The sequence below is a fragment of the Mirounga leonina genome, unplaced genomic scaffold (assembly GCF_011800145.1).
Source record: "Mirounga leonina isolate KUSES-001 unplaced genomic scaffold, KU_Mleo_1.0 Mir_171, whole genome shotgun sequence".
Classification (NCBI taxonomy): Eukaryota; Metazoa; Chordata; class Mammalia; order Carnivora; family Phocidae; genus Mirounga; species Mirounga leonina.
The window spans coordinates 18,903,659-18,919,094 of NW_023270436.1; the positions used below are offsets into that span (position 1 = coordinate 18,903,659).

At 40.9% G+C, this 15,436-nt stretch overlaps 1 protein-coding gene across 3 annotated transcripts in view; it reads left to right on the forward strand.

The window, feature by feature from the left end:
• The window catches only part of GRK3 (G protein-coupled receptor kinase 3), a 127,922-nt gene that overhangs the window by 16,532 nt on the left and 95,954 nt on the right, over positions 1–15,436 (forward strand). For all 3 annotated transcript variants that reach the window (XM_035017243.1, XM_035017244.1, XM_035017245.1), the window contains exon 2: positions 7,083–7,159. In XM_035017243.1, coding sequence (XP_034873134.1) covers positions 7,083–7,159 — 77 coding nt within the window. The remainder of the gene's footprint in view (positions 1–7,082; positions 7,160–15,436) is intronic.

Genomic DNA, 15,436 nt, shown 5'->3' on the forward strand with positions numbered 1-15,436 from the left:
CTCTGCAAGAGATGGGGAAGGCATCGCAGTGTCAGTGACCCCCGGCCTGGACCCTGGGGGATAAGTAGGAGGTTTGCATGTAAAAAGAGGCATTAGGAGGACTGGCATGTACAGAATCATTGAGCAGTAAAAAAAACCAAGCATGACTGCTGTGGGAGAAAGACAGAGGCAGGATGCAGGTGATGAGGTGGGCTGGGGCCCCTTTGGAAATGCTGCCTGTAACATGCTAAGGAGTTTGGACGGTGGGCAAAATGAGAGGCCCTTGGAATCTTATAAATGAGATAATGACGTGGAAACGTGCTCTTGGAAACAAGGAGGATGCTCCAGACCCTGCTCCAGACTCTCCTGGCCTCGGTCTCTCCCTCGTCCTCCGAGGCTTAGCTGTTCCTGTGCTGTTGCCGATTCAGAAGTATTCTGGAAAAATGAAGGTGAATGGATCCTAACATGATCATCGTAACTGATTCGAAGGGATGGTGTAGAGCATGAGGTTTCGTAGCTTTGATTAGGTAAGCTGATGACCCCATAAATGTGTCCATCCTTCCAATTGTATCTGTTCAGGGACGACTTTTGTTAACATGATGGGTTTTCTCGGACCAGTGAAATTCAAGTTATGTTTAGTGTCATTTTAATATCAGGTAATATATTGCAAAGGAAAAGGCATTAAAAAGCTGATATGGGTTGTCAAAATATTGTAGAAGAAAACACAAAGGAACTTAAATTCACATTTAGCTTAATTGGGTTGTGACTGTCTAAGTGTAGATTGCCTCATACTGAAATGTTTAATGTTATGCAAATTATATGCAAGACTTTCCTGCCAAAGATCTGGTGAACCAAGGAACCTTGAGAAGAGTTGACATTAAACCATACCAGATACTCTTACAGACCTCTTCAGAGTCTATCTGGCAGAATTCAGTGGTTTTAAATCTAGTGGTGGAGTTTTTATTGTGACTTGGGATAATGTAGCTCTATTTTGGGTGTTTAATGAGCAGTTAGTGGAAAATATTTAGTAACTACATATAAAAGAAAGCAATTTCCTTTTGGGGGAATTGAATCTTTGTAAGACTGCTTAGTCATCTCATCTTTAAAAAAATCTGCCTTTTGGGTTTCTTGGTGGTCAGTAATGGTAATCACTCATTTGTATCATGCTTCTTACAAAGCAGTCTCTTATCTTGCTTTATCTTCACAACTACCTTATGTACCCTCATTTTTTGTTTTTTAGGTGATATGTCACATACTATTAGAGATATTTGTTTAAACGCATTTTATTTTGGACATCAGAATAAAACAGAATTAAACCTCGTAGAGAATATAGAGGCTTTTAATAATGGGAATTGGCTAACTAGGTCATAAATAGTGTAGTTTCTCTGTTAGTAAGATGTTCAAGTACGACTTAGCCTGCCTAGTCCTTGGCCAGTAGAAAGCAGATCTTTCAAGAACTTCAGTAGCAGAAAAAAATTTTAAATTATGATATGATATTTATTATACTTACCTTGTATGGTATTTGTATGGCAGGACCCCAATAGGTCATGATGGGTAGGGTTGATATATCTCTAACCATTTGGCATTAAATTTTTTTAAAAATTCATTAGGCCTCCAAGCAATATATAGGGTTTTATATATAGTATATATGCCTTATTTTGATGAGGAGGTATGTAAAGAAATGGTTCAGGAGTCTGGAGGCCAGAATTTGATTTTTTTTTTTTTTTAAGATTTTATTTATTTATTCATGAGAGACAGAGAGAGAGACAGAGGCAGAGCGAGAAGCAGGCTCCCCGCGGAGCAGGGAGCCCGATGCGGGACTCGATCCCAGGACCCTGGGATCATGACCTGAGCCGAAGGCAGACGCTTAACCGACTGAGCCACCCAGGCGTCCCAGAATTTGATTTTTTAAAAAACTTTCTGTAATGAAAATTTTAACCACGTACAGAGAGAATAGTATAATGAAATTGATGTAGCAATTACTCAATTTTATATGTTATCAACACATAGCCAATCTTGTTTCATCCATACCTCCTAATTCCCTTTAGATTATTTTGAAGCAGATGTAGACATAATAGATCATTTCATCTGTAAAATTTCTGTATGTATCACTAAAAGATAACTCTTTTAAAATATAAAAATATAATACATTGCCATTGCTAAAATGTAATACTTTCTTAACATCAAATATTCAGTCTGTATTCATATTTCTCCAGTTTTTATGATATTTTTTTACTCGGATTGAGTTTTAAATAAGGTCCATCCATTATGCCTGTTATTTCTTTTACATTTTTTTTTTTGAACTGTAGGTTCCTGTCCATCATTTTTCCCTCTTGAAATTTTTTTGTTAAAGAAATAGGGTCAGGTGTTGTAGAGAATTTCCAACACTCAAGATTTTGCTGATCACCTCCTTGTGATATAATTTTAGAAAACCCAGCTTTTTTGAGGTATAATTAATGTAAAATGAACTACATTTCTCAGATGTCTAGTTTGGCAAAATTTATCTAAACCTGTGAAGCCATTACCAAAATTAAGACAACAAGCACATACATGATGTCACCTTCCAACAGTTCTCAATTCCCTGACACCAACGGGGTGTCCTGCAATTGGATTCAATTCTGATGCTAACCACCCAGAGTTGGCACAGACTCCCAGGTTAAGGGCTCAGTCCCACAAGACTGCCCCACTTCAGATGCCAGCTGCAAATGGGGTCCTATCTGCATTACTGTCTGGCTGACTGCAAGTTTGAGGGTCCCATGATCTTCCCCTTACGTTTGGTATTTCCCTGGGACGACTCCCAGAATTCAAGAAGGTGCTATACTTATGGTTCGTTTTGTTGTAAAGGATACAAATCAGGAACTTCAAAGGGGCTGTTACATAGGGCAAGGTCTTCTGGGAAGGGGTGGAGTGGAGCACCTCTGTCCCAGCACATCCATGGGTTCACCAGCCTGGAAGCTCTCTAGACCTCATCGTTTTAGAGTTTTTATCCAAGTTTCATTACATAGGCATGCTTAATTATGGTCGCTGGTAGTTGAACTCAGTCTCTAGTCTCTCAGATGTCAAGTGGTGGGGCTAACATTTTCACCCCTCTAATCACATGGTTGGTTCCTCTGGCAGCTGGCTCCATCCTGAAGCTGTCTAGGGGCCTACCAAGAGTTACCTCCATTAGCATTAACTCAGGTAGGGCTGAAAAGGGCTTATTATGAATAAGATACTTATACCACTAAGAGATTCCAAGGCTTTTAGGAGCTCTTGTGCCAAGAGATGTATGTATATTATTTTACCATATACATCATCCCCCCAGTGTTTGCTCCTGCCTCTTTATAATCAAACAGTGTGTTCTCTCTGTCTCTGTCTGTCTGTCTCTTTTGACCTGGCTTCTCTTACTCAGAATCATTATTTTGAGTTCCATTAGACAGATTGGATGAAATGGACAAATTACTTAAAAGACACAAGTCACCTAAGCTAATTCAAGAAGAAACAGAAAATATAAGTAGCCCTACATCTATGAAAGAAATGGAATGTGTAAGTTTCAGACCTTCCCACAAAGAAAATTCTACTCACATGGTTTCACTGATGAGTTCTATCAAACATTTAAGGAATAATTAACACTATCAATCACCAACTCTTTTAGAAAATAGAGGAGAAAGGAATTATCCCCATCTCCTTTTATGAATGATATTATCCTGATATCAAAACCAGAGAAAGCGATTGCAAGAAAAGGTAAGACTTCTGTACTGAGAGCTACAATATAGCAATGAGAGAAATTAAAGAAGACCTAAGTAAATGGAGAAGTATGTCATATTTATGGATTGTACACTTCATATTATTTTTTTATTTTTTTATTTATTTTTTATTATTTTTTTTATTTTTAAAGATTTTATTTATTTATTTGACAGAGAGAGACACAGCGAGAGAGGGAACACAAGCAGGGGGAGAGGGAGAGGGAGAAGCAGGCTCCCCGCAGAGCAGGGAGCCCGATGCGGGACTCGATCCCGGGACTCCAGGATCATGACCTGAGCCGAAGGCAGTCGCTTAACCGACTGAGCCACCCAGGCGCCCCTGTACACTTCATATTATTAAGAGGTTAATTCCCCCCAGACTGATTTATAGATTCAGCACAATCCAAATCAGAGCCCCATTAGGCTTTTTCTGGGAAGAAATTTCTGGGAAAAAACTTAAATGGAAATGCAGAGAACCTAGGATAGCCAAAAAATGAACAAACAAACAAACCAAAAACCCCACAAAAGCAGTAAAACAAAGTTGGATTACCTGATTTCAAGACAACTCTAAACCTCTAGCAATCAAGACAATGTAGTATTGATGGAAGGATAGAGATACAGATCAATGAAACAGGATAGCCCAAAGATAGACCTGCCCAAATTTAGTGTTGCATCAACAAAGGTGCCAGGGTAATTCAATGGAGAAGGGATACTTTTTTTCCCCCCCAACAAACGATACCGGAATAACTAGGTATTATAAGGGAAAAAAAGAACCTTGAGATTTTACTTTGCATCGTACACAAAAATTAACCTGAAACGGATCTTAGACCTAAACATAAAAGCTAGAGTTTTAAAATTTCTAAAGGAAAATATTAGGTTAAAAATCTTTCTGACCGTGGGATGTGAAAGATTTCTTAGCGTGGTCCACCAACGAAATAATACATTGGAACTCATCGGCTAGACACTTGTGCTCTTGGAAGGACTTCATGAAGGAAATGAAGACAGGGTGTGGACTGGGAGAAAGTATTATGATCGCATAAATCTGACACTGGACTTGTTTCCAGGACATAGAAATTTTACAATCGAGTCATAAGACAGATAACTCAATTAAAAGGTAGGCAGGGCGCCTGGGTGGCTCAGTTGGTTAAGCGACTGCCTTCGGCTCAGGTCATGATCCTGGAGTCCCGGGATCGAGTCCCGCATCGGGCTCCCTGCTTGGCGGGGAGTCTGCTTCTCCCTCTGACCCTCTTCCCTCTCATGCTCTCTGTCTCTCATTCTCTGTCTCAAATAAATAAATAAAATCTTTAAAAAATAAAAAAAAAAAATAAAAAAAAAATAAAAGGTAGGCAAAAGATTTCACTGCACACTCACAGGAGAAGATGTAAGCACTCCAATAATCCAATAATGTCCAAACATACTCAACATCATCATTCATTAGGGAGATGCAAATTAAAATAAGCCACCACTTACACTACCTAACGTGGCTAAAACTGAAAAGACTGACAGCCAAAGTGTTGGCAAGGGACATGGGGCAACTGGGACTTCACGCATCGTTGGTGGGAATGTAACATCACACATTGTGGAATATAATTCAGCTGTTTTTCATAATGTTAAATATAATTAACCATATGACCAACAATTTCCCTCCTAGATATTTACCCACGAGAAATGAAAACATGTGCTCATATAAAGACTTACAAATATTTAAGGCAGCTTTATTCATAATAGCCCCAATCTGGAAACAACCCAAATGTCTATCAACAGATGAACGGGTAAACAAATGGTGGAATATTCGTACAATGCCATACTACTTGGCAATAAGAGGGAACTAAATACTTATGTGCACAGCAATATGGAGGAAGCTTGCTTATGTCAAGTGAAAGAAGCCAGGCACACAAGACAACATATTGTGTGATTTTATTTATCTAAAATTCTAGAAGGAGTAGGTAATCTGAATTAACAGAAAGGAGATCAGTATTTGACTGGATCCTAGAATATGGGGAGACTTGCAAAGGGGCACCTTTTGGGGTGATAGAGATATTCTATATCTTGGGGCACCTGGCTGGCTCAGTTAGTTAAGCGTCTGACTCCGTCTCAGGTCATGATCCCCGGATCCTGGGATGGAGCCCTTCGTGGGGCCTCCTGCTCAGCGAGGAGTCTGCTTCTCCCTCTCCGCCCCTCCTCCCCACTCGTGCTCTCTCTCTCAAATAAATAAAATCTTAAAAAAAAAATAATATTCTGTATCTTGATTAGGATAGTAGTTAAATGTGAAAAACTCATCTATTGGTACACATAAATATGCATTTAACTATATATAGATTATACCTCAATCAGTTAGTTTTAAAAAGTTTTTAAAAGGGGGGGGGGTGCTGCTGCCAATTTTTTTCCCACCAGTGGATGATAGAGACTCAGTTTCTACTTTTTCCATTTGGATTTTCACTTTTGGTTCACTTGTTGAATAATCCCTAGTTTCTCCATTTTTCTGCCTTATATATTAAAGTTCCATATTTATGTGCTCTCTATTCCATTTCATTGATTAATTTGTTTATCCTTTCTTAATTATTTTAGCTTCATAAGAAGCCTTGTTCTCGATATTCTCTTTCTTTGTAAATGTTTTTGCTATTCTTGATCCCGTGTTGTTCTGTATACAGTTTATAAAGACCTGATTGTTTCTATGTTCTATGAAAAACTCTGGAATAGTGATGGGAGTTGGGGTTGAATTGATTTTATAGATAAATTTGGGTAGACGTTGGTTTTTTGCAGTATTAAATCTTTCTGTTCATAACTGTGGTGTACTTTTCCATCTATTAAGGTTTTCTGTTATGTCTTTCAGTACATTTTGTAATTTTCCTACAAAGTTCTTGCACATATTTTGAAGGATTTATTTCAAGGCATTTGGTGTTTCTTATTTTATCTTAAGTGAAATCTTCCTTCTAATTATGTTTTCTCGCTGTTTATTGTTGATGTATAGAAATGTGGTTTTTAAAAATCTCAGTCATGTATCCAGGGAACATTTGCTTTTGTTTTAGAAAGAAGCTCATTAATCGATTAGCAGAATGTGTCACGTGTGCGCATGCTTGTGTGTATTTTGAAAAACGGTGGTGTTGAGGGCGAACTTTCCACAGTCAGTCCTTAAGTTATTTTTGGTCAAGTGTCCACATGTCAGGTCGGCCCTGAGTCATGGGAGGGGGCACCAGCTGGGGTCATGACGCCTCCAGGTTTAAGTGCCATCAGCCCTCCATGCAGTCACGGATGTCATTATGAGGGCTCTCTGGTCAACCAGCTGCGTTGAGTTAAGACATCTATGTGTTGTCCACGCTGGGGATGGTTTCTCATGATGCAGGCTTTCGCTGCTAAAAACGTGTCACTCTTCTCTTTTAGTATCCGGAGTGTGATGCAGAAGTATCTTCAGGAGAGAAATGAAATCACCTTTGACAAGATTTTTAACCAGAAAATTGGTAAGTCCCACTTACTCATTTGGCATACCGTGAGTTCAGTGGTGGTTTCGGGTGGCATTACCGTTGCGTCTAAATGCAGCCCCCTAGTGCTTTATGTGCTTTATAGCTCCAGCTGGGGAAGAAGGAAGTTTTATGGAGTCATAAGATACTGAATGGTTACTTACATCCCTAGTAATATATCTTGTGAATAAGCTATTGGGAAACAGACTAGTTTGATTCGAGGTTTTAAAGCAGTTGGGGGTTGCCAAAATCAAAGGATGGATAGTTGGTAACCAGAGAGAAAAGCTCTCCGTTCGGACCCGAGTCTGAGGTCCCCAGCCTCCCTCACTGCTGTTGTACTTTCTTGATCACAAGGAGTTGGCATGTGTCTTCAAAAACATACTGTACCCCTGTGGTTGGCCATCTCCTTCCAAAGTGTGGGGCTGGCTTGCGATATCTCGTCAGTTTTCACGGGCTAATTTATAGTCTTTGCATGCTGCTCGTCATTGTCAGTTCCGTGTCAGTCACTCTTATCCCCGTGGCTCCATTCAGTCTTACTTAGCGGGTCACCAGGACTCCCCTGTTGTGTACATAGGAGTCAAGGATCCATCTCTCTCCGGCTGGTACCCAGGTCTGGTCAGTGCTGGTCCTGGCCTGTGCAGGTGTGTGGATGTGTAGGCGTGTTCTCTGATTACAGCAGTTAGTGCCTGGAGAAATGAGGACTGAGCAGGGATTGCTTGAGTGTGGGTCTTCAAGGCCTGCAAAACAATGGAATATTGTGTTCTCACCTGCCTTCCGCAGGGCTGGGAATTTGTTTAGAGGTGACTGCCCGCCGGGTTAGGTGAGAGGGCAATCTACCTGTTTTCTTTTTCTCATGCCCCCAAATCAGTTCCTGCTGTCCAGGAATTTCTTAGACAATATTTTGTTTTCAACTAGGATAGGATTTATCGTTTGGCCTGCCAGCTGGCTATATTATTGATCTGCCCATAGTAATGCGATAAACAGATAATTCCAGGATTTTACATGAAAGCACCTTAGCTGAGTATAAGAGAATTGGAAGCTCTTTTCTTTCCTTTGCTCCTTACTTGCCTCCCACAGTTATTCAGAGAAGGTTTGCCAAGGAACTGTGTCATAGTTTTTAAATTATTTTAATCCTAGAGGAAATTACTTTATTAAAATTTCAAGAAACTGTGGTTGTACTAAAGTTTCCTGGAACTCAGTTTCTGCACTTAGTTCTGTCTCCATGATTCATAGACACAGACTGACTGATCCCTTTGAGACTGAATATCCTTCGCCGTAATTCTGGGTGGCCTTTCTATTTACAGGTTAGGACATGTAGACTCACGTTGGTGAGGTGACTTGTTCTGATTTGTCCTTCTCCTTCTCTGGTCATTCTGTAAAAGCTCTTGGAAGGGAAACAGTGAATATAAAATGTACTGTAGAGAGGGTCACCCAGTAAGAACAGGATAGATTTTTTTTTTTTTTTAAGAAAGAGTCATGATGCTCTCTTGTGTTCAAGTAAAGTAGAAACCGATCCAGAAAGTCTTTGGATTTTGGCAAACCTTTTATGTAGTCTGCAAATTGGCCATCTATTAAGGCGATGCACCTTCTGTGGTAACCCCTAAGTACAGTGGTCAAAAGTTGGATGCTGGGTTCCGGACAAGCAGCTGGAGTGTGGCTGGCCTGTGCTCTGAGGACAATGTGTGGAGGGCTGGTGGCCCTTAGCTTACCTAGAAGTATTTCAGCCCGGTCATCAGGATTAGGTGCGGGAACAGAGCAGGGGAGAGTTTGACTTTTGTCTCATGTTTTATTGCTGCTTCTCATTGTGTTCACGGCATTTGGGTAACTGTCATCTGCATAAATAAAAGCTCCCCTTTGCTTCTGCTTTTGTGCTAAAGAACAGAAAATAAAACTGTCATGATAGCAATAGAGAAACTCCTTATCTTTGGGAGGGAAGGGAAAAAAGGAACGACTTAGTTGAATTTAAAAAATCGATCTGCAGCTTTATTGAGATCTCTTTTACACGGCATAAAACACCATCCTTTCACGAATACGGTTCAATACTTTTTTAGCATATTCACAGGCTTGTGCAAACCCGCACCACAGCCTCATCTTAGAACATTTTCGGCACCCCCAAAAAGAGGCTCCATACCCATTAGCACTCTCCCTCCACCCCCAGATATTGCCAGTCTAATTTCTGCCTCTATGGATTTGCCCGTGGTGGGCACTCCTTCTAGACGGAACCGGACAATAAGTGGCCGTTGCATGGGGCTCTTCAGATCATTTTCAAGGTCATCCGTGTTGTAGCATGTGCCAAGACCTCATTCCTTTTTATGCTCGGCGGTCTTCCACTATATGGTTGTTCTACGGGTTGTGTATCCTTGCATCTGTCGACGGGTGTCTGAGTTATTTCCACTTTTTGACTATTATAAATGATGCTGCTACGGGAGGAAGGTGGTTCTTAACCTGTAATTTGAGCAGGTGGTTCCCCGTTACTGGAACGGCATACTGGAGGATTGTGGCAAACCCGCTGTCCCCTGAGCTCTCATGCCAGTCTGTGAGATGCCCCAAGGATTCTTTCTCCCGTTGTGTTTTCTGATCCTCACGCCTTTCCTGTCTGCCGTCCCCACAACACACATGCAGGCTCCCAGGCGGGTGTCTTTCCCATTGTTTTGATCCAAACCTTGTGGGTAGCTGGCCCTGGGAGCCCTTGACCTGAGTGCCCTACTGGCATGAAGGGGGCCTCGTGCCCTAGCCCCAGCCACACAGGCTCTGCCCCGAGAGCAGCTTCATGGTGCACTGGTGGCCTGTGAATTCTATCTCGATGAAACTGTTTTAAAGAATTTAAAAATTGCTTAGATGAATAAGTAATTCCTTCCTCTTCCCTTCCTTCCCCATTGTGAGCTCAGAGCCAGTCGGGGGAAGCTAAGTCTGAACTTCGAAGGTCACAGGAAAGAACAGCGACTGCCTGGGGGGCAGGATGGGGAGAGAAGAGTACATGGTCACCTCACCAAACACAGATCTGTAATTACGTCTGGGCATGGCTGCATGTTCAGTGTCTGGCCCCACCTCCTGCTCTGCGGCCTTCTCCTCTTTGGCTGGTGTTAGGGGTGGGGGCAGAAGGAAGGTGGCCAGCTCTGTCGGTCTTATATCTTCCCTTTTCGGAAGCCCCCCACCGCCTTTGCCTTTGTCTCTCCCATCTGTTCCATATGCCCCTTTCCATGACTGTCTCCGTGTGTCACCGCCTTGGTTCTGTTGTTTCCCTTTCCCCCTGTATCCCCTGCCTATTGGCTCCTTTTCTGCCTTCCAGCACCTTCCGCCCTCCCCGGTGCTGATGGTGGGCACGTGGTTTTGGGAGACTGCCTGGGAGCACGTGCTGCAGCCCATGTGCCAACAGGCTTTGTGAAATGGAAAAGGTAGAAATCTCTCATTTACTTGGCTTCTGAGGCTTTGTTGAGATGACAGCTGACTGGCTGACCTGTTGGCTCCACCCCAAACTGGTTGACATGTCGTTAGTTTGCTTATCTATAAAACTGGCGGTCAGAATAGTACCCTACTGCATAAGGCAGTCGTGAGAAGTGTCTTTGAAACCCTTAAGACAGTGATTGGTTCTCAGCGGATGCTCCAGGAATGAAAGCTCTGAAATGAAATTGTATTTATTGTAAAAATATCAAGTCATGCCCGAAAGTAGACTAATAATGCCCCATACATATGCATCAGCCAGGTTCATTCTTTCGTAACATTCTGCTCCACTGGCCTCGTCCATCCCCTTTCTGTGTGACTGCCAAAATGTTATAAAGCAATTAGCAAGCCCTTTATAGGGTTTCAGCCCTGTATGCATCTCTAAAAACTACAGATGTTTTCTTATACAACCTTAATCTTTACCCCAACCAATGAAAATGATGATTCTTAGTTTAATATCTAATGGTGATGCTTACTGTAATTCTGAGTCTATAGTCACATTTTTTCTGATTAACTTAAAAATGTCCCTTTATTCTTGGTTGGTTTGAATCAGGATCCAAATATTGTTCTTATATTGTAGTTGGTAATAATGTCTCTTTTAATCTGGAACAGGTGTCCCCGTCCTTCACCTCCCCTAGTTGACTTCTTGAAGAAACTGGGTCAGTTGTATTGCAGAATAGTCCACATTCTGGATTTTTCTGTTCCCTTCTTCATGAGATCATTTAAAATGCACTTCTATTTTCTATATTTCCTGTAAACTGAAAGCTAGCTCTAACAGCTAATTAGATTGGTTCGACTTTTTTGGTAAGAGTACTTCACAGGTGGTGCTCTGTACTTCGTGGCTGGAGGCACATGACACGTAGGTGTTACTCGGTAGTCCTGTCTCTAGAGTGGGTTCAGGTATGGTCAGCTCTGCAGTTTCTCATCAAGCTGTCATCTGCCGTTGGTTTCATTTTCATTGACGCTAGCTGCCTAAATTGCTTATTTTTTTAGGGAGTTGCCAAATGGGGGTTTTCTAATAATGCCATTCCTTCCATCTTTATTACTTCTGCTCATCAACTAAGGCTATTGGGTTGCCTTTAAATATAGCTTATATAGGGGGACGTCTGGGTGGCTCAGTCCGTTAAGCATCTGACTCTTGATTTTGGCTCAGGTCATGATCGCAGGGTCGTGGGATCGAGCCCCACATGATGCTCTGTACTCCGCACGGAGTCTGCTTGTCCCTCTCCCTCTGCTCCTCCTTCCCAAATGTGCATGTGCTCTCTCTCTCTTTTTAAAATAAATAAAATCTTTAAAAAAATGAGTATAGTTCATGCAGGAAAGATAGGTGTGGTTGGCCGAATTTGAAGGCAACTCCAATGACTTTGGCCTCCCAGCATGACTCCCACGAGCAAACCCAGTGAAGGAGAATTTATAGAGGAAATCAAGGCCGTGTTCTGGGTGTGCTTCATCTACTCACACCAGCCCTTTAAAAAGCAGAGAATTTCCTCAGGCTGGCAGCAGAAGAGGAATTCAGAGAGACCAAAACACAAGAGCAATTAGACATGGCGTTCCCAGCTTTGCAGGTTGGGGGGGGCAACGTGAGAAGATTGCGGGTGTTCTCTAGGAGCTGAGCAAGGAAACCAGGACCGCAGTCCTACAACCATAGGAACTGAATTCTGCCCACAATCTGAATGAGGTTGAAGGCAGATCCCCCTGGGGCCTCTAGATAAGTCCCCAGCCTACCAACACGTGGATTTTGGCCTTGTGAGCCCCTAAGCAGGAAACCTAGTGGAGCCCACCAGGACTTCTGACCTACAGAAATGTGAGCTCAGAAATGGATGGTATTTTTAAGTCACTGAGTTTGTGGTGATTACACAGCAATAGAAAACTGATACAGCAGAATAAATGCTTAAGTCTTTGTTTTTTTTTTTTTTTTAAAGATTTTATTTATTTATTTGAGAGAGAGAATGAGAGACAGAGAGCACGAGAAGGAAGAGGGTCAGAGGGAGAAGCAGACCCCCCGCTGAGCAGGGAGCCCGATGCAGGACTCCATCCCGGGACTCCAGGATCATGACCTGAGCCGAAGGCAGTCGCTTAACCGACTGAGCCACCCAGGCGCCCTTAAGTCTTTGTTTTTAATTGCCAGTTTTCAGAGTAAAAAAAGATTAAGTGACAGGCTGCTTTATCCTCCTTCTCCTCCTTATACAGAAATTGTATGTCTTAATGGACATCAATTATGCTGATTCCTAATTTGCTGTCAGTAAAACTTTCACTTGAGGTATTAACACAGTGTTTGTTCTTGGTTTGGCTTATCCAAAGAATGGTTTTAAAGGGATACTAGTTATTGAAAGACAGTCAAATGAACTTATCAATTCTGATTAAGATTTTGTTACCATTTTCTTTCTGTAAGATATACTGAAGTAATCTCATAATATGCAAGTGAGGTGCATGGCCTTTGATAAATTCCATCTGTCTGTCGACAATCTACTTAGCTCCTCTGTCTGCCTATCCATTCTAATTAGAGGGCAGTGTTTCTGATTAGAAGGAGACTCCAGAGTAGGTACTTAAATCATGAAGTATGCAAATGTTACCCTCATGTTCGAAGAACACCATGGCTGATAGAACATTACATCACCTACTGCCACGAGAGCATCTCAGTTTATAACACTGACTCCCATTCATGCGAGTGGGAAGCTGCTGTATATAGCTTGTAGTCTTGTGTGTCTAACTTCTTTCATTTAGCGTCAGATTTTGGAGGTTCAACCATGTTGTGCGTACCAGTCCTTCACCCCCTTTTGAGGCTGAATTAATATTCCATCATATGAATAGATCACAAATTTTGTTATCCATTTGGATCATTCCCGCTGTTCATTAAAAACAATGCTGCTCTGAGTGTTCATGTGCAGGTGTGGCTGTAGGCTTCCGTCTCTCTTAGGTATATAACTAGGAGCTTTGGAATTGCTGGGGTATTTAGTACAGGCCTATTTAACTTCTTAAGAAATTGCTATCGTTTTCCAAAGAGGCTGTACCACTTTTCATTCTCACTGTCAATTTATGAGAGTTCCAGGTTTGCCATCACCTCATCAACACTTGCTGTTGTCTTTCTGGTCATAGCCATTCTCGTGGATCTCGTGGCTGCTTCATTGTGGTCTCGATTTGTGTTTCCCTAACAGTGATACCGAACATGTTTATGGTAATTAGCCTTCTTACATCTTTTTTGGTGAAATGCCTGTTTAAATCTTTTGTCCATTTAAGAAATTGTCTTTCTTGGCATTATTTATCATATGTATGATTTATATATATTGTCTCCGAGTGACTGGCTTTCCCCTTTCATTTTCTTAGTGGTGACTTCTGAATTGCTGAAGGTTTTAATTTTGATGAAACCCAGTTTATACATTTTTAAAAATTGTACTTTTGTGTCAGATTATCTAAGAACTTTCTTCCTAAATGAGTGCTGTGAAGATTTTCTTCTTTTCTTCTAGAAGTTTTATCATTTTAGCTCTTAAATTTAGGCCTTTGGTTGATTTTTGAGTTAGTTTTTGCATATGATGTAAGGTAAGGGTTTAAATTCATTTTTTTTTTTTTTTCACGTGGATATCCAATTGTCTGAATACCTGTGTTCGAAAAAACATTTCTTGGGGTGCCGGGTGGCTCAGTTGGTTAAGTGTTTGACTCTTAATTTCAGCTCAGGTGATGATCACAGGGTCATGAGATCGAGCCCTGCGTGCGCTCCACACTGGGCGTGGAGTCTGCTTGAGATTCTCCCTCTCCCTCTGCCCACTCCCTGACCCCTGTCCGGCTCATGTGCTCTCTCTCTCAAAAAAAAAAAAAAAAAAAAAAGGAAAAAAAATTTCTTTTCTATATTGAATTGTCTTAGCACCTTTGTTGAAAATTAATTGACCATAAATTGAAGGATTTATTTCTGGACTCTCAGTTTTGTTCCATTGATTTTTGCCTTGGGCCAGTAACACACTGTCTTGATTACTATGGCTTTATGTTAAGTTTTGAAATCAGGAAATAAAAATCCACCCTTTTCGTCTTTTTTTTCCTTTTCAAAATTGTTTTTGGCTATCCTGGATCCTTTGCATTTCCATTTGAATTTTAGCATCAGATTTTTTTTTTTTAGCATCAGATTTTCAATTTCTGGGAAAAAAAAAAAAAATCCTGCTGGGATTGTGTTGTATCTACAGATCAATATGGAGAGAATTGCTACTTTAACAACATAAAGTCTGCTGATCCATAAAAATGAAATGTCTCCACGTTTATTTAGGTTGTCTTTAATTTCTCTCAACACTGCTTTGTGGCTTTCAGTCTTCTACATCACATTAATTTTATTCCCAAGTATTTTAATGTTTCTGATGCTATTTTGAATGGAATTGTTTCCTTAATTTCATTTTTGGCTGTTCACCGCTAGTACGTGGAAATAGAATGGGTTTTTGCATAGTGGTCTTGGATCCTGCCATCTTGCTGAACTAGTTTATTAATTCTAGGAGATGCGTGTGTGCATGTGAATTCCTTAGGATTTTCCCCAAAGAGAATCTTGTCTCTGAATAAAAACAATTTTACTTGTTTCTTTCCATTCTGGTGCCTTTCCTTTTCAATTTTTACTTTTCACTTTGACTTCTTAAATACTTCTTATGTTGGTCCCAAATATATTTAGCATGATTTCTGAGAACATTTATATAGAAAGAATGCATAAATTCTATTTGGCATCTGGGGTTAAGGCCTAAGAAATATACTTGATATGGGCTTTGGAAACAAAAGTGTATGTTTCATTATAAAAAGAGTACATTAGAAAAGTAGAAACTACTACCTTTCAAAGAAGATTTTTGAGCAGTTTCTATAGAAACAAAG